The sequence below is a fragment of the Drosophila miranda genome (genome assembly GCF_003369915.1).
Source record: "Drosophila miranda strain MSH22 chromosome Y unlocalized genomic scaffold, D.miranda_PacBio2.1 Contig_Y2_pilon, whole genome shotgun sequence".
In the NCBI taxonomy this organism is placed as follows: domain Eukaryota; kingdom Metazoa; phylum Arthropoda; class Insecta; order Diptera; family Drosophilidae; genus Drosophila; species Drosophila miranda.
This window is the reverse complement of record NW_022881614.1, coordinates 28977056-29003951: the sequence shown is the minus strand read 5'-3', so window position 1 is coordinate 29003951 and position 26896 is coordinate 28977056. Positions and strand designations below refer to the sequence as shown.

The 26896-nt window shown below is 45.0% G+C and overlaps 1 protein-coding gene across 13 annotated transcripts in view; it reads left to right on the top strand.

The window, feature by feature from the left end:
- LOC117185934 (heterogeneous nuclear ribonucleoprotein L-like) overlaps positions 1-26896 on the top strand; it is a 193468-nt gene that overhangs the window by 129061 nt on the left and 37511 nt on the right. For 4 of the 13 annotated variants that reach the window (XM_033398665.1, XM_033398660.1, XM_033398662.1 and 1 more), the window contains exon 5: positions 2033-2083. The exons of 6 other annotated variants lie outside the window; for them this stretch is intronic. In XM_033398665.1, coding sequence (XP_033254556.1) covers positions 2033-2083 — 51 coding nt within the window. Of the gene's footprint in view, positions 1-2032; positions 2105-26896 lie in introns of all 13 variants that reach the window. 3 more of the 13 variants (XM_033398670.1, XM_033398658.1, XM_033398661.1) reach the window with 1 other exon arrangement.

Below are 26896 nucleotides of genomic sequence, written 5' to 3'. Positions count from 1 at the left end.
ATTCTCGTGTTATTATTGCTACTGATTCCGGGACATGTACTGTGTATAGTATAGTGAGTGGTATTAGTCGGTCGGTATACGAGTGTATGTCATGTCTGTACGAGTAGTTCCCGTTCCCTCCGCCTCTGCCTCCGCCTCCGCCTCTGCCACCGCCACCGCCAACGCCTCTGCCTCCGCCGGGCACAAGCCTCCCAGTTGTGACCCGCGGGGCCTGGCTGGCCGGCCATACATGTATCGTATCGTATCAGACGAGTGGTGGTACGGAGAAGACAGGCGTCGGCGTCTCAACTACGCAGCGACTGTGCCGGAGGTGAGGCAGGTGAAGCACTCTAATCTAACTCTATGTCTAAGTACCATACAATTTCATAGCTTGTAAGTGCCAAAGCGATCCGATGCGATCCCAGAACAAATGTCTGTAAATACTCTCGGACTCGTTATATACCATATATGTACTGTATTAGACTAGAATGACTATTCCATTCATCGATTGGGATCCTTTTGTGGTTCATGTGGGGATGGATGGATATATGTTTTTATTCCATCTCCCGAATCGGTCATCGAAAATCGACAATCGATGTAAATCATTAGCCCATTTAGCCATAAAAACTCAATAAAACAAACGCAAATGCCACACCTAAAAATTAATTGAACCACGCCGAAACATAACAGTTTGGCAATGGCAGGGGTTGGGGGTTGGTGTTGGGGTGGGCGCTGGGGGCAAACAACAGCGAAAATAAGTAAATAAATATTTGAAACAGGTTCTGAACAAGTCGTCGGACTTTTAGCCGTTATACGAGTATGCGGCTATTGGGGTCGCCATTGAATGATTGGCTGCTGCTGCTGCTGCTGCTACTACTGCTTCGATTTGGACTAGAAGTTGGCCCTGAAACACTGACAGTGCACCAACTCGGACCGAGCGTGTGAACGGTCTAGCGAAAGTGTGCCAGAACCTGGCCATACACTATGCTATCGTGATCTATTCCACGCTAGATGGCACTCTCTGCCATTCTCCTTCTACATATTTGTGTATATTTCTTTGTCTCTCGTAAATAGCTCGATAATCTTGTTCAAAAAGCTCTTGATTTATGTGGCTGTCGCCTTTTATCTCAGCTGGTGACGTATGTGCTGGGGATGGGGGATGGGTGCTCTCTTCATTTCGCTAAAACTGTTTGCTGTCATAAATTAATCCACTTTAGATGTAGTATTAAATAAGAATTTCGGCATTTCTCTCTTATATATTTTTGAATGAATATTATTATTCGAACGCGACGCGTTCCGACTATGTATTCCTGTTTGCTCGTTCCCTGTAGCCAAGCGTGACTCTGACCTGCCCCAACTCTGAAATCCACTTTGTTGTCTGGTTTGTCTCCTCTCTACCTTACTTTACTATATTTTATGTGTGTATAAAAACTGATTCACTGGCATTCGAGGCAATGAACCAGGAGGGAGCAGCTGAACAGGCGGGACCATTAGCGTGAATTTGAATTTATTCCCTTCTCTGCCCTCCTCCTGCCCCTCTGTGCAGGCTTTTTCTCTTTCCGGGAATGGAGTGCGGCAAACAGACCTTTCAGTGGTCCCATATGGTCTATGCCCGGTATTCGATTCCCGGTACCCGAAGATCTTCGTTTTGTTCTCATTTTGTTTTCGTTTTTGTTATGTCTGTGAAGTTAAGCACACACACACACACACACTCAGACACCTACGTACACTGAGAACAATAGTGTGTTGAGCAAAAGTTAGCGTTTAGCAAACGAAAGAAATCACAACCGAGAGGAGGAGAATGTTGAGGAAGAAAGATCGCCACATATACACACACCACAACAACAACAACAACAACAAAAACAACAACGATAAAAAGCAAGCAATCAACAACCAAACAACAACCAATCAACAACCAAACAACAATCAAACAACAACCAATCTACAACCAACTACAACCACCCAGCAACCAAACCCAAACAGAAATTCAACAAATTTGTGGAAACATTTATCACGCGCAATCTGTTTGCCATTTGCTCTTGTCTCATTTCAGTTAAGGATATCGGAAATGGTCGCTCGCCATTACTGCAGGAGCCCCTATACGGTACACGACCTCAGCCCTACAGTGAGTAGAAGGCTCCTATTCATTTGTAGTTTCTGTTTAGCTGACAAATGTTGTACTTCCCCCTATCACCCAACCGAAACTATCTATCCATCTAGCCCAGCCCTACAGCCCACCACAAACTTTCACATCAACCCCGATATTCGTTATGTTATCTAAAAACCCAAATGATTTTGGTGTGTGTTTCTATGTTCTTAAATATTTCAATTATTTGTACGTTTCGTTGCTTGTTGTTTGTTTCTACACGAAAAGCCGGCTGGAATATCTCTAGAAAATCAGTCTGACCTGACCTTTACCCAGCTCCTCCTCTTCTCTCTCCTCTCATTTATGCAGTGCAGTGCAGCACAGAGCATTCGCCGAAGACCTGGCTGGTGAAAAGTTTCTCTAATTGCTGCCACTTACGGAGCAATCATCACAGCCATTGCTTCCTGGCGACATATGCGCAATTACCAGCAGAAGAAGAAAAAATCTCATCCTAATTAACTAGGTTATGAGACCGACACACTCTCGACCCCATTTCGTGGGTCTGCCTATTCCATTAACAGAAACGAGAGCCTGTGGGCGGGGGGGAACAGACAACTTTTGAGTCAACAAATAATCTAATGCTAGAGGAGTCCAGGCCCGGGCCCTAAAACGTGACTGGATGTAGATGTGGATGTGGATGTGGAAAGTGCCCAGCATCCACAGTCTTGAGTGTTTTCCGATTGCCTTGCAGAAAATTGGCTGGTGTCAACGCCAGAGACCTGCAAAGGAAATGAAATATGTAAGAAGTGGGAAGTGGGAAATGGCTGGAGACCCTGGCTCAATATTATTCAAAGAACATGTGTCTTCATTTCGTTGTCGACTTTGTGGCCTGCCCAAACCCCCCAATCGATTCGTTTTCCTGCCCCACTCTTTGCGAAGTGGAAAATTAATTGATTTTTTATGGCATTTCCAGTATTTGCAGCATTTCAAGTTCAATTGCGAGAATCCAAGTGTGAAATTCTCACCGTTTGCTTCAATTAGCCGGATGGCAAAGAAAGTTCTCTTCTTGGCCATAATGATAAATGTCGGCTGCCACAATTCAGAAGAAAGGATCCATCGCAGAGAGATAAAATTAATCCCTTAATTAAGGCCTTTCAGCCGGAGCCGCCGTTTCTCTGGCCAAATCAGAACGGACTTTTGTTCCCACCACCACCACCCTAAACTTTATTACTTATCGATCTTTTACGTAAAACTTTTTCCTACCTACGTACCCGGCCACCCAGGAGCGAACTGAAGGAAACTGAACGCCTCGAGGACGCATCTAGTTACAACTTTTGCATTATCTAAAAACAGCAAACTATAAACTAAAAAACTGCCTCCTGTCTGCTGCTGCCTGCTGCTTCCCGGCCTTCTGGTTATCAAAACTTATGTAACCTTGCTCGAGACTCTGCTTTAGCAAGACCAAAATCTCTGTGGCCTGCCCCGAGTTGATGTTTAATTTTCTGCGTAAATAAGATTTGAAATTGTTTCGCTTTTGCTTTGCTTTTGCATTAGGCCAGGCATAAAGTTTTCCACACCGAAACAACAATTGCTGGAACTTGGCTGTGGTGCCTCGGCTGTTGCAATTCCCTTTGCCGGAGCTGTCTGGTTGAGGCTTTGGGGACAAACTGATGCAGAAGATTAAGTAAAAATCCGTCTCTAACTGATGCTTGGCTGCTGCTTTTAATTGCATTTTACGCAAAAGTTTAAGTTCTCTTCGTTGCCTAGGTTTCAATTAGGGTCTTGGGGGTTGGCTGCTATCTTTCGCCAGCCCAACCCCCCACCCCTATGCGAAGTTTCCTTACAGCAAATACGGTGGCGAGTTGGAAAAACTTTTAGCGATTCGCCAGCTGCTTCTTTTAGTGGTTATACACTGGCATTTCCGGGGGCATTAGTATTTTGGGTCAGTACTTTGTCACCCAGAAGGGGCAAAACCTTACCGAGCCTTAATCGATTGATGTGCCAGGGTATCTAAGGCTTCGAGCAGTGTAGCTACCCCTCCGTTTTCTTTTATTTCTTGATATATTCTTGGGAGTTATTTCGTTGATTTTCGAGTACTATCGGACTCTGCTCGGGAGTCCCGCATTCTCCCCCATTCCGAGCAGGAGAAACTTTCACAACCAAATTTTCTTTACTGTTCACTGTTCACTATTCACCGTTCACTGTTTGTTTGATAATTGGCCATGGCCGAGGCATTCGGCATTGTAATTCACCCCTGGTTGGCAATCCTGTTTCGCTGGGATAAAGTTTTCCTTTGCCTCCAGCTGAAAAGTCGAAAGTCGAAATTCAATTGATTCGAGAGGGGGCAGAGACAGATACCACGAGGACCAAGTGTAGATAAAGGGAGAGTTCAAAGTGTAATGGATTCATTGGGTTTGTTTTCTGTTTTATTCTATTTTTATTGTAATTTTTACCCTCTTCTTTTGTTGGTTGCATGTTTGTCGGTTGTTGGTGGTCGGTTGTTGGTTGTTGGCATGCCTCCGGCCAAATAAATGTGGTTAAGCACAACATACAAAATACACGTGAATATTGTATGCTTCGTGTTGCCAAATATTTTCCTATGCCACAGCTCTTGTTTTATTTTACTTGGCTTTTTGTGCAATTTGTTGCTTCGGTTCGTTCTTTTCAAAGTTATTTTAATGGTAAATGGAATTGAACTGTAGGATTTGTTATTTCACCTTCACCGTGTCTACATTTAACATTTCTCCATCGCTTTCCCCTCAAGGTTTGCGCTGTCCTGCCAAATGAGTTTATGCATAGTTGATCAGGCGCTGGTTTTCCCTTTGTCAATTTCCTCCTGGCTTACGGGTCTCCTCCCATGCATAATCAGAAAATAACAGCAATCGCATCTCAGCTGCACTTATGGAAACGCCGGAGACGCAGAGCAGGATGGAGTGGAGTGGAGTTGAGTGGAGTCCTCGACGATTCAATTCATTGGGGCTTTTTTTGTAGCCAGTTTTGCTTGGCCTGCTGCCTAATAAGCATCCTTGGGGAAATTATGATGAGCAGAATTCAATTTCGTGTTAAATTTGCATCGAATCCGTATCGTTCTTGTTCTCGGACTCGGACTCACTTTAGTTGGGATTTCTGCAAGAAAAAAATAATATATATGTAAGAAGGAGTGGGCCAGCTGGCCTATTGTGGGGGCAGCGGAGATAAGAAACAGCAGTAATAACAGCAGCAGAGGAACAGCTGATTAGCAGCAACAGCAGTAGTAACAGCAGCAGCAACAGCAGTAGTAACAGAAGCAGATCAACAGCGGACAGAGAAGAAGAGGAACCGAGCGAAGCAGTCAAAAGGAGAGAACAGCAGCATACGGCCGCGACTCAAGCAGCAGCAGAAAATCAGCAGAAATAAACCGTAACATTAAGAACTTTTGTAAGCACACATACTAGGCCACCGCGATAATAATACGAATAAACAATACTCTAAATAATATCTTACATTTGGAGGCTCAACCAGTCGCGTACTGCCTGTGTAAAGTGGAAAAAATAAACAATTCGGTGCAAAAAAACTGCGCATTAGACTCTCAGAAGTCGCAAGCAGAGGAAGCGAGACAGCGAGTGGGTGAAAAGAAAAACCGAGAAAAAAGGGTTGTTTCAAGCCGGCTGCCCACAAGAGTATTGCGCAGTAGAATTATAATGGAAAATACAAGTGGACCACCAGACGAGAATATGCAGCAAAACGAAGGCCCAAGTGGATCAGAAGAAAACAGGATCAATCGCCAGCAAAACGCGAACGAGGAAGCGATGAGGTCAACACTCCTAAAAGAAAACACACAGACGCTCCAACAGCTGGTTCAACTGCTCTCGATGAAAATAAATGCTGATGAAATAGACAAGAAAAATGATGCAAAGCTGGTAGTGGAAAATTTTGCCAAAATTATTCCAGAATTCAACGGAGAAAATATGTCGGTACAGCAGTTGTAGTGGCCAGCTGTGACTCTAAAACTCCAGAGAACAGCTTGGGAAGTACGGCCCTCGCGTTTAACATTAACTCTGCTCTTTACAAAAACAAGATAAGAGATCAATTACAAGAGAGCAGTAGTTAAAGCCTCCATTGAAGAGCTTAATGTCTAATTTAGAGAAGCAGCGTGGATCTGTGGGAGTTATGTTTTAAAGCTTTACTAGAAATCATACGATTACTCCGTTAGTCGTGGAAGCTATGTGTAAGCTTTGCTTAGCATCGTACGATTCCTCCGTTATCTAGGGAAGCAAGGTGTAAGCTTTGTCTAAAATCGTACGATTACCCCGTTGGTTGTGGAAGGTAAAGTTCCGATCGTAAGGGCTAATGCAAGTAATAGAACTTCTGGCTTAGTGCTATAGTGAAGCTGTGCGAATTCGGATGTGTCTTTTTATACAAATATATAGATCCAAGTGAATTTGAAAACGTTGTGCAATCAAACACGTGCCAAGTAAATTGAAGTTCTGGTGGACTACATTATTCCTTTTGGATTAAGAAAAAATAAAAGGTATTTGGACCTTACAATAGTGACACAGCTTTAACAGTCTCGTATCATAGGGCTGGAAATCTTACTTCGTTCGACACTGGGAAAGAAAAACCAATTGACCCCCCCTCCAAGAACGAGGTCGTCAAAGTCCATCGATTTCTTAGTAGATCTGGGAAAGACCTCGGATTTCCCAGGAACCAGCATCTACATAAACCAACGATAACTACAACCAAATAAACCAGAAAGAGCCGTCCGAAGATATACTAGAGTGAAACCCGAAGTTATGTGGAGGCATACTTGAGCTGAAGTACATTTTGGAGTAAGACGAGAAGAATAGTTTTCTTGCAAATTCGGAGAAACTAATATGCCGCACTCGTCACCCTTCTCGCTTATGAATTAAGCGCGCGGCTAAGGCTTTCGCATGTAGTTCTTCGCAATGTGTGGAGTGGCTCTCAAACTGTGAAAATAAAACATTATTCTGCGGCGATCCACACTGCCGTTTAATAGTCGTCGTGTGAAAATGTACCAAAGTATTAGTCTTGAGTCTCGTCATGAGATTTTCCATTTATTAAAGATTAGGCTACGCACTAACTATTTTTGTATTGTCTAGATTTAAAAAGAAAAAAAAACCAATAATGTATATAATTACCCATAATTAGAAATTAGCGCAAATGAAAACCACATTTTTTTAAGATCCGCCGTTGAGTGGCAAATCGTCATCGTACGGGTATGGAAATGGAAAGAAAATCGGTGTTTCATCCGAATTAGAAGTGAAGACCTGTATATTCATAATTTTTCTCCCTTCCTCAGAATATGTTCCTACGTCGCCCCTTGAGCTCAACGGACACGCCGGATAATTCGTATAAAGTATGAGTGAGTTACGAAACTTCCTTAAACGGAATTCTCGAGTATTTTCGAAATATATATCTGTCTTATAAAACTTCTATTCCGGTATATAAAACAACCATATCCGTGCCATAATTTAAAGCGGATCGGCTACTAATTTTTCTTTCACGTTTGCCTTCTAGTTACATAATTATCATATTTTTCTCTTCTTTCCAATTTAATTTCTTTTACGCCATATTCTCTACACATAAGTCCTATATACATATATACATATAACTAGGTATAACTGGATACTATTTCCTCCTTCTTTATTTAATTACTTTATGCTAAGTTTATACTTATCTGGAAAACCATGAAGTCCAAACCCTTAAATTTTGAATTATTAAATAATAATTAGTAGATAATAATGGAACATTAAACCTTTCGTGTTTGTCCTGAGTAGAGCCTGAGGAAGTCCGATGATCAAATAGAGATGCGCTCGATTAGGGTTATGCTGTCGATTAAACGGCATACAAAGGTAGGGAGGGTAGAGAAGGGGTCAAAGTCATCTGAGTTCCCCAAGAGCGACGGAATATAGCCTGACTATTTGTCGGTAGTCGGTTAAACAGTTAGTTAAAATTCACATTCTTTTCTTTTTTGATTTCTTTTGTAGAGTTCCTTTTGAACATTAAATCAAGTGTACCTAAAACATCTTTGCGAATGTGTTCGTATAGCAGATAGGAGAGTAGGAAAGATCCCACGACATTCCGGCGAGCTAGTTAGAGCATAGCTAGAGGTACACGTTCCGAAATCCTGCTATACTATTGGTGTCTGACCGTCAAAAAAAGCATGTACAACCTCCATCCGTACATACAATCACACACCTCTACGAATATGAATTTCTGGCACATTACATAGATTGGCGCCCAACGTGGGGCCAGAGTACGAGTTACTACTGGTTAAAACCCCCAAAAACTTTGCTCGTTGCAATTTTAAATTCCACATTAAAATTAATACTTCCCGTCCAACTACTGTAACGGAGGATATTGATGGAATTTTGGGTTTAAGATTCTGAGTTTCGGAATACCTAACCAAATAGAATCCGCCAGGTAGCAAGGGATGGAAACTGATTTTTTTTTTGTCACCAGAATTAATTTGCGAATATACGACAGCTATTCACAACGGCGGATAGGTCGGCCAAATTATAATAGGATAACCCCAAAAGAGTTTATGAGGGAAGAGTATCGATGGCTTTCGGAAGTCTAATTTTCTAGATATAGATTTGGAAATTAGCCATTGCCAAGGTTACTGACCACATAAACATACCATAGACCAAATTAGATTTCATTGAGGTTATATTCCGGCGACAAGAGAAAGCGTATATCGGACGGAGTCAAGCTCGAAAAGGACAAATATTGGGTATTTAGGAAAATTTGGTAGAATTTATTGAAGCTTTGGTCCTATAATTAGAGATTTCCACATTTAGTGATCAGAACTCGTATTACTGGGTTACCTTAACATGTCACCAGTACAACGTACCCCAGGGGGCAAGGCGTCGGGTGACGTGGACGCCCAGATCTGTGGTATATGTCAAGAAGCCATAAGAAGAAGTCAACTAATATGTACTGCATCTTGTGGGCACAGGTATCATGATACTTGCATGAAAGAATTCGTGAAAAATAACAGAAATTGCCCCGTATGTAGGGCGGAGTTGAATCCGGAGGAACTTTCGTTTGATGAGAATACTCTAGCAGCCGAATTACCACCCGACATGTGTTCGGGTATAGTGCCGTTAGAAGGGGGATCCAACCCGGAGTCAAACGCTTCAGGGAGAGGACTTCAAAAGTCAAGAGGGGCTAGGCCTAAACAGGAACGAGGAACTACATCGCGCAGAGGGATGCATACTAGGTTGCAGTCTCAACAATTTCGGGATAATTCTTTGGGCAGTATCAGCCATAGGTCGGGCGAAGGAGATATGTCGGAAAGAACCCTTGAGGTTATACAAGCCCTGATAAAAGGTGAGCAGAAAGATATGATGGTGGAGCTAAGTTCATTCGTTAAGAATTTGATCGAAGAAAATCTACGCGGACAATTAGGTAGGATGACTATAGCTTCAGATAGCACGCCTGTGCAAGCGACAAGGCAAAATCACGAGCCTAATATAACAGGAAACTCGTTGTCTTCAGAAAATGAAAGGGAAAGGGGATTACCACATCCAAATGTCTCTAACAGGGCAATAGCTCCTGGGAAGGCCGCTAATATCTTAGCCAGTTGGCGACTAAAGTTTGACGGATCCAAAGACGCTATGCACGTCGACGAATTCCTGTACAGGGTTCGTTCACTTACATCCTCCACTTTAAATAACGATTACGAATTACTCTGTGACAATATGCATCTGCTTTTCTCGTCTAAAGCCAGCGATTGGTTTTGGAACTTCCATAGAAAGAACCCACAGTTTTCTTGGCAAACTTTTTCTGCCTCATTTAGACAACGATTCGATGATGCTAAAGATGATTTCGACTTGTGGGAGTTGATTAGAAAACGCCGTCAGAGAGAGGGTGAATCGTTTGACGATTACCAGACGGCCGTCGAAGAATTAGTGTCCAGGCTCTCACACGAGGTTAGCGAAAATAAGTTAGTAGACATTTTAAAACGTAACGCAAAAACGGCCCTCAGATATGAACTCTTGCATCTCAAAATCAGCGATCGAACTGGCCTGAGAGAAGAAGTTCGCAAGCATGAAAACTTCTGTAAAGACAACCATAACCCTTTTCCACGAGGTAAATTCAGCAAACCGAATGTAGCAGAAATACTTACGGACAATGAAGATATGGAGGAAGAAAACGTTTCGCAGATTTATCGTAAGAAACTGGTATGCTGGAACTGCGACCAGGAAGGGCATCGTTTTGATGATTGTTTAGGAGAAAGGCGAATTTTCTGCTATGGGTGTGGTGCTAAGGATATTTATAAACCTCGATGCGTCAAATGTAACCCAGCGAAAAACTTGAAACGGGATGTACCGACCGGAGCCCAGTCAGTACATCCGACCAAGAACAGCAACTAAACGAAAGTAAACCAACTACCTTAAGAGGGCTTTCCGAAGGGGTAGTTGACGTAAAACCGGATATGATACTACACCAAATTTGTACAGGTATAGATGTAGCGACTCAAACGATGGAGAGCAAAGAGTTAGATTCAGAAAATGTGAATACGTGGTTTAAATTGTTAGTTAAGCCCAAACGATCAACGGTCCGGAGACGAGCGTTCTGGAAAAAGGTCCAATCTGTTCGAAAACGTTTAGTCTCAGCAGTTATTCTGAGTTCAGATAACCGATTGTACACGGAGGTAATGATCGAAGGGCAAACTTATAAGGCTTTGCTGGATTCAGGAGCAACTATTAGTTGTTTGGGTGGAAGAGCAGCAACCTTTTTAGCACATCACCCACAGTCTCAGAAGTGTTTGGGAACCATACGCACTGCCAGCAACGAAGCTTGTACCGTAGTGTCCAAATTGGTGGTCCCGATTGAATTCCGTAAAATAGTTAAGGAAGTAGAGTTCTTTATCATACCAGATTTAAAGCAAGATGTTTATTTAGGAGTTGACTTTTGGAAAGATTTCGGTCTTCTATCCCAATTATTGACCCGAGAAGGAACTGTGAGCTGTTTGGAGAATAGAGACGACACGATTATGAAGGAAACGCCTAAAATGCATTCCCTAAATGAAGAACAAAGGAACCAATTAGAGGCGGTAATAAGAACCTTCCCGTCATATGAATGCGACGGACTAGGTCGTACACACCTAATACAACATTCTATGGTAATCAATGCCGAAGTACCCGTCAAACAACGACATTGGCCCATTTCCCCCGCGAAAGAGAAAGTGATGTTCGAAGAAGTAGAGAAGATGATTAAGCTGGGCGTGATAGAACCTTCAAATAGTCCATGGAGTAGCAATTGCGTCCTAGTAAAGAAAGGGAACAAGAATAGGTTATGCCTTGATTCTCGAGAGATCAACAAATATACCCGAAAAGATGCATACCCCCTTCCCCATATAGATGGGATACTCAGTCGATTGCCACCTGCCAAATACATAACGGGACTCGATATGAAGCATGCTTATTGGCAAATTCCCCTAGAGGAGTCTTCACGCCAATACACCGCGTTTACCATACCTAACCGACCGCTGTATCAATACAAAGTTATGCCTTTTGGTCTAACCAATGCCTCACAAACCCTCTGTCGTTTAATGGATAAGGTAATACCTGCTAACTTGCGTACGAGAGTGTTTGTTTACCTCGATGACTTACTAATTTTATCAGACGATTTCGAATCCCATTTAATGTTACTGAGAGAAGTTGCAGTACACTTACGAAAGGCTAATCTTACGATAAACATTGCCAAGTCGCACTTTTGCATGCGTGAGATTAAGTATCTGGGGTTCATCATTGGATACGGACAGGTAAAGACGGATCCGAGTAAAATCGAAGCTATTAAAGAATTCCCCGTTCCCAAGACGGTAAAACAATTGCGACGATTCCTTGGTCTTGCTGGGTGGTACCGTCGTTTCGTTGACAATTATGCAACGGTAAGTTGCGCCCTCACAGAACTATTAAAGAAACCGAAAGCGTATGCGTGGAACCCTTTGGCCAATCAGGCATTTGAAAAACTTAAACAGTGCCTGACGTCAGCTCCCATTTTGTCTACTCCTGATTTCTCAAAACCCTTTTTGCTGTTATGTGATGCTAGTACTGTAGGAATTGGTTGTGTGTTAGCTCAGAAAAACGAAGAAGGAGAAGAATTACCCGTAGCATTCATGTCCGAGAAGCTATCTAAAGCTCAGAAAAACTACTCAGTCACGGAATTAGAATGTTTAGCGGTGATAAAGGGAATTAAAAAGTTTCGTGCTTATGTAGAAGGTCAGGCATTCGAGGTGATAACCGATCATGCCTCATTACAATGGCTTATGCGTCAGAAGGAGTTGTCTGGTAGATTAGCTCGATGGGCCATAAAACTACAGGGATTCTCTTTTGAGATAACGCACCGGAAGGGCTCACTAAACGTGGTAGCGGATGCCCTATCGCGTAAAGAGGAAATTACTGTTTCTGAAATGGAAGAGCAGGGTCCGATGGTTGATCTGTCTGCCGCAGAATTTAAATCACCAGAATATATGACCTTAATTGATAACATTCGCGCTAAGCAAGACAAATTACCAGACTTGAAGATTCTCAATGATTTTGTCTACAAAAGAACCGAACCTGATCAGGGAAATAATGGTGTAGATAATCTATCTTGGAAATTGTGGATTCCTAGGGAACTCACCCAAGGTGTAATCTCGCGGGCTCATGATCCGCCCAATGCCGCTCACAGTGGAGGAGGGAAAACCATCGAAAAGATTAAAAGATATTTGTTTTGGCCAAAAATGAACAAGCAAATACGTGAGTATGTAGCTCATTGGCAAAGACTATGAGTTGCTTCGCCACTTAAGACTCTTATCGGAGGATAGCCGCATTAGTTATCCGGAAGCACTACAAATTATTCGCGAATCGGCAAAGAAAAAGGTGAAAGAGTCACATGAACAAAATGCTAGGCGATATAATCTACGCTGTCGGAAAGTAGAGTGTAAGGTTGGAGAGCCAGTACTTGCCCGCAATTTCTGCCAAAGCAATGCTATTAAAAAGTTCAATGCAAAGTTAGCGCCGGTTTTTATTTCAGCCGTGGTATCTAGACGAGTTGGCTCATCCTATTATCAACTGAAGAACGAACAGGGTAAAAACTTAGGAATATTTCACCTCAAAGACATACAAGTGAAACACTAGGCAACTGTCCTTTTTCCGTTTAGGCTTCGCCAGTTAAAACTAGCGCTTCCTCAACTGTGGTGTAGTGGCCAGTTGTGACTCTAAAACTCCAGAGAACAGCTTGGGAAGTACGGCCCTCGCGTTTAACATTAACTCTGCTCTTTACAAACCCAAGATAAGAGATCAATTACAAGAGAGCAGTAGTTAAAGCTTCCATTGAAGAGCTTAATGTCTAATTTAGAGAAGCAGCGTGGATCTGTGGGAGTTATGTTTTAAAGCTTTACTAGAAATCATACGATTACTCCGTTAGTCGTGGAAGCTATGTGTAAGCTTTGCTTAGCATCGTACGATTACTCCGTTATCTAGGGAAGCAAGGTGTAAGCTTTGTCTAAAATCGTACGATTACCCCGTTGGTTGTGGAAGGTAAAGTTCCGATCGTAAGGGCTAATGCAAGTAATAGAACTTCTGGCTAGATCATTGCTATAGTGAAGCTGTGCGAATTCGGATGTGTCTTTTTATACAAATATATAGATCCAAGTGAATTTGAAAACGTTGTGCAATCAACGTTCTGGTGGACTACATTATTCCTTTTGGATTAAGAAAAAATAAAAGGTATTTGGACCTTACAATCGGGACACAGCTTTAACAGTCTCGTATCATAGGGCTGGAAATCTTACTACGTTCGACACTGGGAAAGAAAAACCAATTGACCCCCCCTCCAAGAACGAGGTCGTCAAAGTCCATCGATTTCTTAGTAGATCTGGGAAAGACCTCGGATTTCCCAGGAACCAGCATCTACATAAACCAACGATAACTACAACCAAATAAACCAGAAAGAGCCGTCCGAAGATATACTAGAGTGAAACCCGAAGTTATGTGGAGGCATACTTGAGCTGAAGTACATTTTGGAGTAAGACGAGAAGAATAGTTTTCTTGCAAATTCGGAGAAACTAATATGCCGCACTCGTCACCCTTCTCGCTTATGAATTAAGCGCGCGGCTAAGGCTTTCGCATGTAGTTCTTCGCAATGTGTGGAGTGGCTCTCAAACTGTGAAAATAAAACATTATTCTGCGGCGATCCACACTGCCGTTTAATAGTCGTCGTGTGAAAATGTACCAAAGTATTAGTCTTGAGTCTCGTCATGAGATTTTCCATTTATTAAAGATTAGGCTACGCACTAACTATTTTTGTATTGTCTAGATTTAAAAAGAAAAAAAAACCAATAATGTATATAATTACCCATAATTAGAAATTAGCGCAAATGAAAACCATATTTTTTTAAGATACGCCGTTGAGTGGCAAATCGTCATCGTACGGGTATGGAAATGGAAAGAAAATCGGTGTTTCATCCGAATTAGAAGTGAAGACCTGTATATTCATAATTTTTCTCCCTTCCTCAGAATATGTTCCTACGTCGCCCCTTGAGCTCAACGGACACGCCGGATAATTCGTATAAAGTATGAGTGAGTTACGAAACTTCCTTAAACGGAATTCTCGAGTATTTTCGAAATATATATCTGTCTTATAAAACTTCTATTCCGGTACATAAAACAACCATATCCGTGCCATAATTTAAAGCGGATCGGCTACTAATTTTTCTTTCACGTTTGCCTTCTAGTTATATAATTATCATATTTTTCTCTTCTTTCCAATTTAATTTCTTTTACGCCATATTCTCTACACATAAGTCCTATATACATATATACATATAACTAGGTATAACTGGATACTATTTCCTCCTTCTTTATTTAATTACTTTATGCTAAGTTTATACTTATCTGGAAAACCATGAAGTCCAAACCCTTAAATTTTGAATTATTAAATAATAATTAGTAGATAATAATGGAACATTAAACCTTTCGTGTTTGTCCTGAGTAGAGCCTGAGGAAGTCCGATGATCAAATAGAGATGCGCTCGATTAGGGTTATGCTGTCGATTAAACGGCATACAAAGGTAGGGAGGGTAGAGAAGGGGTCAAAGTCATCTGAGTTCCCCAAGAGCGACGGAATATAGCCTGACTATTTGTCGGTAGTCGGTTAAACAGTTAGTTAAAATTCACATTCTTTTCTTTTTTGATTTCTTTTGTAGAGTTCCTTTTGAACATTAAATCAAGTGTACCTAAAACATCTTTGCGAATGTGTTCGTATAGCAGATAGGAGAGTAGGAAAGATCCCACGACATTCCGGCGAGCTAGTTAGAGCATAGCTAGAGGTACACGTTCCGAAATCCTGCTATACTATTGGTGTCTGACCGTCAAAAAAAGTATGTACAACCTCCATCCGTACATACAATCACACACCTCTACGAATATGAATTTCTGGCACATTACACAGTGGTTTATTAACTTCGAGCTAAACGCTGAAGCATACGGACTAAATGACAAACAAAAACGAGGGGGAACGTTGTGAGTTGCTGCGGACACCGCAACTCTACAGTTATACCCGATACTAAGTCAGTATGGCTCTCCTCCGGCAGACGCTGCTAATATTAAACGACACGACAAAGAGTGCGTGCGAGAGAGACAGAAAATCAGTCTGAGCGTGACGTCGGGCGCTGCGTAGCCAGTGCAAATTTATTTGTTCCTTTTGGCTATAAAAATTATCTGATCTGGTCCAGATTCAGCAATCTGATAGATATGGTCGTTATCTATGATTCTGCGTTTTTAGTTTTCTCAAATGTGCAATATTGTGGATGCAACAGATTTTCGTCCTTTGTGGGGGCGGAAAGGGGTTGGGCCGAAATTCTGAGATATACGTTTTATAGTGAGATCTAACAGAAGTGCGGATACCAAATTTGGTTACTCTAGCCTTAATAGTCGCTGAGATTTGTGGATGCCCCAGATTTTCGTCCTTTGCGGGGGCGGAAGGGGGGGTGGCGAAATTTGGACACGAAACGGTCAAGGTCCGATATCACAGGAGTGTGGATACCAAATTTGGTTGCTCTGGCTCTTATAGGTTCTGAGATCCAAGGATCCAAGTTCAAGAACTCATATTTTGCAATTGGCAAAACCGACCATGAAACCTGTGTGTTAGAGAGAGACAGAGCGAGAAAAAATGAAATCGTTTTCTTGATTCTGGCTATAATAATTATACGATCTAGTTGAGATTTTACATTCTAAAACATATAGTCATCTTCTACGATTCTGCGTTTTTGGTTTTATCGTATCTTTAAAAATGTGGATGCCTCAGATTTTCGCCCTTTGTGGGAGCGGAAGTGGGCGGGGCGAAGTTTTGAAATATTTTTGTAGCAGTGACATATCACAGACGTCTGGATCCAAAACATCGTTGCTCCAGCTCTTATAGTCTTTGAGCACTAGGCGCTGAAGGGGACGGACAGACGGACGGACAGACGGACAGACAGACATGGCTCAATCGACTCGGCTATTGATGCTGATCAAGAATATATATACTTTATGGGGTCGGAAACGATTCCTTCTGGACGTTACACACATCTACTTTTACCACAAATCTAATATACCCCAATACTCATTTTGAGTATCGGGTATAAAAATACGTGCAAGCCCGAGCAAAAATGACAGGTACAGCCGCTCTTTTTCTCGAGTCCACAGCAGTGTATGAGTACGGCCATTTGCGTCACCAACTTTTACAGGAGTTTGAGTGTGAGCGTTTATGCAGTGCGCAAATTCACAATCAATTGTCTATGCGAGTGAAGATGGCCGGCGAAAGTTTTCACGAATATATACTACAGATGAAACGCATTGCTGCACGTGGGACAACAGACACGGAGTCGGTGATTCGATACATCGTCGACGGACTCAATTTAAAAACGGATTATAAGTACACCTTGTATGGATGCAGCTCATACAAGCAGCTGCGAGAGAAGTACGAAATCTACGAAAGAACGCTCGCGGTTGATGGGGGTTTGGCCCCGAAACAAAAAGACTCACAGCCGTTCGGAAAGAAGTCCAATTTCACCAAATATGAAAGGAAGCAAGACTGCTACAATTGTGGATCCCAGGAGCATCTACGCAAGGATTGCCGAGCTGCATTAAAGTGTTTCCGCTGCAATCAGACTGGACACATGTCCCCCTTCCAGGGGAGGAAACTGAGGACACCAAACAGATAAGTATTTACAACGTGGTCGAAGCAAATACTGACATAAACATTCCATCGCAGTTCAGAGATGCCGTCCAATCAATGATTCAGGACTTTACTGAAAAGAAGCAGACTGCAGTGTGCCCGATCATGCTGAAGATCGTACCGGACGAGAAAATAGCGCCGTTTCGACATTCGCCAAGTCGAGTGGCCAACAGCGAAACCGACGTTGTCAAGCAGCAGATCGATGAATGGGCCAACGCTGGGATAATACGACGCTCTTCATCAAATTTCGCTAGTCGGACTGTAATTGTCAAGAAAAAGGATGGGAGCAGCCGGGTCTGCGTGGACTATCATCAGTTGAACAAGATGGTCTTGAAAGATTGCTTTCCCGTTCCAATCGTTGAAGAGGTGCTGGAAAAACTGGAAAATGCTAAGGTGTTCACCATCATGCACTTAGAAAATGGGTTTGCCACGTTCCTGTGGAAGAAAGCAGCAAAAAATATACGGCGTTCATAACGAAGGAAGGCCTCTTTGAGTTCAACCGTGCGCCTTTCGGTTTTTCATCCGTTTTATAAGTTTTGTATTTCAAAACCTTAAAAATGAAAACATTCTTGACCTGTACATGGACATTATCGTTATACACGCTGAAACCGCCGACGAATGCCTGGGAAAGCTGAAGAAGGTTTTTGATGCTGCAGCTGAATACGGGCTGAAGATGAAGTGGAAGAAGTGCCAATTTCTGCAGTCGACCATTACATTTTTGGGTCATCAAGTTGGAGGAGGGGAAATCAAGCCTGGATTGGAGAAAACCAAAGCCGTCAGCAAGTTCCCGATGCCGAAAAACATAAAGGCTGTGCAGTCGTTTTTAGGATTAACTGGGTTTTTCCGTAAATTCATAAGAAACTATTCGCTAATCGCCAAACCACTGACCAATCTGCTGCGAAAAGATGTCCCATTTAAAATGAGTCTGGAGGAGCAGCAGGCGTTCGCTACATTAAAGGAAGCATTGGTGAAAGAGCCGGTCTTGAAACTTTATCGCAGGAATGCAAAAACCGAGATACACACTGATGCGTCAAAGGACGGGTTTGCAGCGGCGTTGTTACAATGGCACGAAGGACAATTGCATCCTATCTTATTCTGGAGTAAGAAAACCTCGGAGTCTGAAGCACGACAGCATAGCTATATACAGGAAGCCAAAGCAATTTTCCTAGCGTGCAAAAAATTTCGTCAGTACATACTTGGAACCAACTTTAAGCTCGTAACGGATTGCGCTGCTTTCAAGTAAACGTTAAGCATGAAGGACGTTCCGCGGGAGGTAGCCCAATGGGTCCTGTACTTGCAGGACTACGATTTTGAAGTGGAACACAGACCAGGAGAACGGCTGAAGCATGTGGATTGCCTGATAGTACCCAATTGATGTCATGATGGTATCTTCGGAAGTCACAGCAAGAATTAAGAAAGCCCAGCAGGAGGATACGATGATCAAAGCAGTTTCCGAAATTTTGAAAAGTAAACCATATGACAAGTTGAAAGCTGGTCTCGTATACAAAGTGGTGCAAGGCACGGACTTGCTGGCAATACCGAAGTCATTAGAAAAAGAAATAATAACCGACGCTCACAACGCAGGACACTTTGCCGCTCAAAAAACAATGCATACCGTACAGCAGAGCTATTGGATTCCACATCTGGAAGGAAAAGTAATGCCGATCATAGGAAACTGTATGAAATGTATAATCTACAACAAAAAGCTTGGCAAAAAAGAGGGATTTCTTCCTCAAATTGACAAAGGATCACAGCCGCTGTATATTATACACGTGGATCACCTTGGGCCTATGGATGCTACTTCAAAGCAGTACAAGTACATCTTCGCAATGGTTGATAGCTTCAGTAAGTTCGTATGGATGTATCCCACAAAAACAACAGGAGCAGACGAAGTTCTCAAGAAGTTAAGGGAGTGGTCTGATGTATTTGGTAATCCGGCACGCATAGTAAGCGATCGTGGAGCAGCATTTACATCTTCAAGCTTTGAGGAGTTTGTCAAGGAAAAGAACATCGAACACATATGGAGCACCACAAGAGGAAACGGACAAATTGAACGCGTAAACCGATCTATTCTGAGCATCATTTCCAAGTTGTCGTCGGAGGAACCTGGAAGATGGTATAAGTTCGTACCGCGAGTTCAGAGGGCTATTAACAGCACTGTTCATGTGTCTACAAAGCGTTGTCCATTTGAGCTGATGATCGGGGTAAAAATGCGTTGTGGACCGGATAGCGACATACTTCAGCTAATAGAAAAAGAGATGGTTGATAATTTTGAAGACGAGAGGCAAAAGATGCGACAAGAGGCAAAAGAAAATATTCAGCAGGCCCAGGACAGATACAAGGAACAATTCGATAAAAAGCGGAAATGCGAATACGGATACAAGGTCGGAGATCTCGTAGCCATACGTAGAACACAATTTGTAACCGGAAGAAAGATGGCCAGCGAATTCTTAGGACCATACGAAATAACCAACGTGAAACGAGGCGGACGCTATAATGTTCGGAAGGCAGCAGACGTCGAAGGACCAAGCAATACGACCACAAGCAATGATAACATGAAACTATGGAGCTTCTCTGTAGAAAACGAGGACGCATCAGGATGACCGAGTGTAAGAAGGAGTGGGCCAGCTGGCCTATTGAGGGGGCAGCGGAGATAAGCAACAGCAGTAATAACAGCAGCAGAGGAACAGCTGATTAGCAGCAACAGCAGTAGTAACAGCAGCAGCAACAGCAGTAGTAACAGAAGCAGATCAACAGCGGACAGAGAAGAAGAGGAACCGAGCGAAGCAGTGAAAAGGAGAGAACAGCAGCATACGGACGCGACTCAAGCAGCAGCAGAAAATCAGCAGAAATAAACCGTAACATTAAGAACTTTTGTAAGCACACATACCAGGCCACCGCGATAATAATACGAATAAACAATACTCTAAATAATATCTTACATATGTATACATGGGTGGAAGCAGCCGCTTCTTTCAACCCCCTTTCCGTCTTTGTTTAGGCCTGGCCAAGTTTTCATATTTCCGAGCCATTTTCGTCAAGCTTTCGTGACCCGCTCACAAAAATGCAAATATGTTGGGTTGGTTCCTTTGTTTTGGCTTTGCTCCTATATTATTAAAAAAATTAATTTAAATGTTTTATCGCTGTATCTTGGCTGCATTCGCATCCCTCTCCTTCTCTGTGGGTCTTCGTTTTTTCTTTAACCACAATGAGCGCTTTTCATTATTTGCTGTGAAAAACCTTTGCCTTTCCTTTTATTATTTGATTATTCTTTGCTGCTGCATAAAAAAGTATTTTTAATTTTACCACAAAGTTTTTTTTCGCTCTTCTTTCTGCTGCTCTGTAAGCAAATGAAATGCTAAAGTGATTTTTATTAAAAAGTTTACTTTTTAATCTGATGTGCCCCAACTTTATTTTTTTGTTTTGTTTTTTTTTTTAGCTCTTCTGTGTGGCCTTTTGTTTTTTTTTTGCATAATTTTCTGCTCTGTGGTTTGTCTTCTAGCATATGCCAGCGGGGTTCATTAAAATTAAAATAAAATTTTTTTTGCTGAGGAATGAGGAAGCACGGAAGGCAGGCATTTAACGAAGGGCTGTCCCTAAAACTGTGTTAATTAGCAGGCGACCGGAGCAAGGCGATCTTTAGAGCTGCTCCAGAAAAGTATGCTAAGCTAACGGAATGAACCTGGGACTCGTTCCACTCGACCCCATGCAATCCCAATTGCAATTCTTTGTGATTAACATATTTATGGCCTCGGGGCTGTACCTCTTTTGTCCCCAGCCTGTGGGAACGTTCCACGCTCCTTGGCAATCATTCACACCTCTAAGCCGGGACGGGTCGGGCCTGCCAACAGCCGTCTCTGGTCCCTGGTCCCTGGTCCCGTGGGCGTTGGGCGAAACGCGTTAAAGCATCGAGCCCCCATGGAGACTCCAATGAGCCGCAAATCCGACCAGTGCTCGTAATGCCTGTAAATACAAAATGGCCAACATCCCACGGACCGGAAGTTGTGGTGCTTCTGGCAATGGCGGTGGCGGCTTCGGCGGCTGCGGCGATGGCTGGCATAACTGTAACTACGACTCGTTTTTTTACTGCCGTTTCCGCCGCAGTAGAAAATTTGTTTAATTTTAATGCAAGTGCTGTTTCTGGCGCTCTTTCGGTTGCTGCTCTCTAGGGATCGGGGTCACTTTGCCATTTGCCATTCAGGACTTCAGGAATTCTCTGAAATATTTAAGGGGTTCTGCTACCATTCATTTCCGATTTGAATTGTGTGTCATATATTTCTTTGGTTTTCCTTTGTTTTTTTCTTCTGATTTTTCCCATGTTGGCTCAGCTGTCAAGGGAAACTTTTATGAGAAATTGAACATCGGAGCCTGCCTCTGCTCGTTGGCTGCGGCTGCTGCTGTTCCTGCTGCTCCTTCTGCCGCTCCTTCCGCTGCTGTGTTTTGCATTATTTCCCTGCCACAACAGCCTGCGGCATTGCATTTTAAAGTTATCAGCAGAAAAACAGAGGAGCGGAAAAACTATCCAAAAGAAAACTCCCTGCTGCGGCTGCTGCTGCTGCGGAATGGCATAATTTTCCCCCACACCACCGCCGTTATCCGACAATTGTGAAGGAAAGAGAGCTCGATTTCAGTTGTTGAGTGTTTTCCAATTGTTAATCGTACACTCGTATGCCACGTTGCATGCCACAGCACGAGCACTCACATCTGCCGTCGTATCTGCCATCAACACATCATCTTGTGCACCTTTTTTGGGATGGATTGTGGGCTCCCAAGGGGCGGGGTTTTTTTTATTACAAACTATTGGCAACAGTCTGCCAAAAATTGAGGAAGCCAAACGTGTACTGCCACCCCCCGCCCCACACACATCCCCCACACATTATCGTCCCCATCTTGTGTGTGGTGTGCTGCCATTGTTGTCGGAGCTGTCTTTCTCTGTCTCTGTCTCTGGTATTGAAACATTTCTGGCCAGATAATAATTTTGCTTTATTATTTTGTGGCCTTAGTCGGAGTCGTCTCTCCTTTCTGGATATGTGCGTTTTTTGTATTCTATTACTTTTATTATGCTTTAATACTAGTTCTTATATAAGGTTAGCAACTAGTTGTGGGGGTCTGGGACTGTGGTTTGTTAATGCGGTAATGGGGCGTAGCTATGCGGTACGGCCGCAAAGCATTGCTTCGCACAGCCGTTCCTCCTTACTCCTCCGACACTTTCCTATCCCACTCCGCTCTCCGTAGTTCCCGCATTATAGTGGCGGCGAACCTAGTGATGGCATCCCACGCCTTGGGATTCGCTACCATGAGCGGCACGATCCCTCTGACGCTAGTGCTGGTGGCTAGCTCATCCTCTAGCTGGCGCCTCTCGTACTCGAAACGGTGGCATTCAAAGAAGACGTGGTAAGCGTCCTCCACGATACCTCGACCACATGATGGGCACCAGTCCTCCGTTTCGTGTCCAAACCGCTTCAGGTACGATCTGAAGCATCCGTGGCCGCTCAGCATCTGAGTTAGGTGGAAGTCCACCTGTCCGTGCTTCCTCTCCAACCACAGCTTGATATCCGGAATCAGCTGGTGGGTCCAGCGTCCTTTAGTCGAGGAATCCCACTTCATCTGCCACCTCCTGACGGTCTCGTGACTGGGTGATTCTCTCTCGACTCCGGTGGGAGGATTGTGGGTGTCCCTGCGAGATAGCTCGTACACCTCGGCCCTTTCCCTCGCTTGCTCTGCTATTGGGACTAGTTCCGCGATGACCAGTGCTGCGTCGTCAGATATGGTTCTAAATGCGCAGGCGATCCTGATGGCACATAAGCGGTGCGTTGCTTCGACTCCTCGCATATAGCTCGGCACCTTCGTCGCTTTGGACCACACTGCGGCAGCATACAGGAGCTGAGAGGAGACGACGCTGGTGATCAGCTTCCTCCTTGCTTGCTTTGGCCCCCTGGTGTTGCGCAGGATTCGCGAGAGTGCTCGGCAAGTCTGTGCGGCCTTTGTGTTGGCGTACTCCAAGTGCTCTCTAAATGAAAGCCTAGTGTCCAGCATTACTCCTAGGTATTTAAGAGCCCTTTGCGAAGTAATGTCGTGTCCGCCGACCGACACTCGGGCCGTCTCCACCTTCTTCGTGCTGCTAATCAGAACAGCCTCGGTCTTGTGGGCCGCCAGCTGTAATCCCGCTATGGCGAGCCACGTCTCCACGGCACGGATTGCCCCGTTTGCAGCTGTTTCAACTGCTGCAAGGTCCTTGGCTACCACTACGATGGCGACGTCATCGGCAAACCCGATCACTGAGGTAGCTGTCCACTATTCTCAGGAGGTATTCCGGGATCCGTAGCCTCCGTAGGGCTTCCATCGTTGAAGAGTTGAGCTAGCAGAGTTGAAAGCGTTTTTTATATCCAGGGTAACCAGCAGGCAGTACTGCTTTTGGCCCGCTCTCCAGCGGGTCCCACTTATTGCATTCTCCGCTATGTTGGTGACTATGCCAATGGCATCCAGGGTTGATCTGCCTTTCCGGAAGCCATACTGGTTGGGCGACAAGCCGCCGGCATCTTCAATGGCACGGCTGAGCCTACGTGCAATGAGCTTTTCGCATACCTTCCCCGCGTTGTCCAGGAGACAAATTGGTCTGTACGAGGAAGGCTCGCCTGGTGGTTTCCCTGGCCACCTATCGGGGAAGGTACCTTCTAGCAGACACTTATTGAAGACCTCGGCGAAGGCGGATGGCTGTAGTGCCAATGCCAGTTTTAAAGCCCTATTTGGGATTGCATCCGGGCCTGGGGCTTTTTTACTGGGCAGGCTCCTACCGGCTTCCAGGATCTCCGCTTCCGTGATCATTTCGATGCCCGTGATCGGTGCGTCGCTTTCTAAGGGGCCTGGACGCCTCTGTTGCTCGCTGGGGAACAGGGTGTGCACTATGTCCTCGAGGGTGCTGGGGTCCGTTGGCGCCTTGCTCCCGGCACTTAGCCGCTTCATAACGATGTTGTAAGCCCTGCCCCAGGGGTCTTGTTCCGCTGTGTCGCAGAGCTGGAGAAAGCATTCCCGCTTGCTGCTCTGAATTGCATGCTTCAGTGCCTTCCTGGCGGTCCTATACTCCTCATGCGATGTGACGAACCGAGTCGTGCGTCGCGCTCTCTGCCTAGCTCGTCTGGCCCTTAGACACGTTGTCCGGAGCCTGTCGATGTCGGCGTTCCACCACACGATTGGCTCGTGATGCCGCATGAATGGCTTCCGCTGTCTCATGCTCCTGTCACAGGCCTCCTCCATTCGCAAGGCGAGCTGGTTGGCCGATTCGTTGGCACTTGTGTCCCCGAGGGCCTCCCACGTCTCGAAGCTTCTAGCCAGAGCGCTGGTGTTGAGCGTGTCCACGATGTAGGCTTTGCTCCTCGCGCTTGATCTGCTGGGTCTGGGGCGTTCGCCAATGGTGCATACTATGGCTTCGTGGTCGCTTCCGGTGTACACGTCTCCTATTCGCCACCTTGCATTGCGCAGCTGCGAAGGGCTCGCGAACGTTAGGTCAATGATTGACCCAGCGCTACCCCCGCAGAAGGTTTGCTGGGAGCCCTCGTTCAGCAGCGCTAGGTCTAGCGATGCTAAAATTTCTAGCAGGATTCGGCCTCTTGCGTTGGTGACTTGACAGCCCCACTCGTGTGCCCACGCGTTGAAGTCCCCGGCGATTAGGACTGCCCCGCGGTTTCTTGCGTCTTCAGCTAGTTCCTAATTGATTCGGGCGAAGGACTCGAGGGGTAGACTGGGCGCTAGGTAGCAGCTGTATACCCATAGGTTGCCAGCACATTGCTGAGTTTGCAGGGATCGCCTCCACATGCCCACAGGGATGCCTTCCCTGTTCTGTCGGTCGCCCAGGATTCGTTGTCCCCTGATTTGTACGGCTCGCTGAGTATGGCCAGGTCCGATTTGAGTTCTCTCACCGTCTGCAGGAGCAGGTCCTGTACGGCCCTACAGTGATTCAGATTGAGCTGGATCACTTCCATCCTCTTGTTCCGGCTACTTCTCCTAGCTTCGAGAAGGGACACGGGAAGCCGGTCCCGAGTGTGTGTGTGTTTTTTTTTTTTTTCCATGGATACGCCACGGCGGGTGAGAATCTCTAAGAGACGCGACCGGCCCGTACCAGTCAACGAACTGGACTACCCCTTCGGGGCTTCCCAGCTAAACTCACCACCACGCACAGCTGCACACCTCATTCCCCGCGGGCTCACCGCAAAGTATTACTTCGGGGGGATGGGTTGCCTACGTTAGGCACTCTCCTCTACGCGTCGCTCCCTTTCGCATCTTCTCAGATCGCTCTGTGCTATTAGGGTGTTGCTAACGCGCTGCCAGTTCTCGTCGGACTACGTCATGAACGCCATTAGCTCCTCTGGTCGTGGGAAATACTCTGCACTTGAGCGGTACCTCGTGCAGTGGTAGATCACATGCTCCGGATCCTCGCTCTCATTCGAACACTCAGGACACTCGGGAGTATCCTCGTGTTTGAACCTATGTAGATACTTCCTGTATCCTCCGTGACCCGTCAGGAATTGGGTGAGGTGGTAGTTCATCTCTCCGCTTCTCCGCCCTATCCATGATTCAATGTCCGGGATTAGTCTATGGGTCCACCGTCCATTTGTGGCCGTGTCCCATCTTGCCTGCCATTTTTCTATCGACGCCCGCCTTTCCGACGCACGGATGGTCTCTAGCGATGCATTAGTTCGCATCCCTGCGCGCGCTTCATATACATGCGTCATCTCGAGCGCTAGTATATCCACCGGTATCATGGCCGCGAGGACCAGGGCTGCGTTATCCGACACCGTCTTATATCCAGACACTACTCGAAGAGCGCAGAGCCGATATGGCACTGACATCTTTCTTCTTAGACTCATGTTGCCGGATAGGGTTGAAGACCACACCGGCGCAGCGTACAGTAGGATCGAGGCCACTACTCTCGCCAGGAGTATGCGACGACCTGCCTTGGGTCCACCAATATTGGGAAGCATCCTTGCAAGTGCTGCCTGCATCCGGGAGGCTTTTTGACTCACGTACTCGATGTGGGCCCGGTAGGTCAATCGGTTATCCAGCATCACGCCTAGGTACCGGATTGACTCCTGCGTCTTAATAGTCGCATTACCCACGCGAAACGTCGCGTACTCCACCTTCTTCCGACTCGTGATGAGTACAGCCTCCGTTTTGTGGCCAGCCAGGTCCAATCCCGCGTTTTCCATCCAGTTGGATACGATCCGGATTGCCTCGTTGGCCGTCGCCTCGACATCTCGGAGCTCTTTGGCTACCACGACCAGGGCGAGATCGTCAGCGAAACCGACAAGCGTGCATCCCTGCGGGAGCTGGAGTCTCAGGACGTCGTCGTACATTATGTTCCACAGTAGAGGTCCTAAGACTGATCCCTGTGGAACTCCGGCTGTCACCCTGTAGAGCTTTGGTCCCTCCTCCGTCTCGTACCTCAGTACCCTACCCGACAGGTAGCTGGCTATTATCCGAAGCAGGTAGGTGGGAACTCCAATTCTCCCGAGCGCCTCGTTTATCCGAGACCAGTTCGCTGAGTTAAACGCGTTACGGATATCCAGGGTCACCACCGCGCAGTACTCCTTTGTGCCGAATCTCCATCTTATTCCCTCGATCGCTC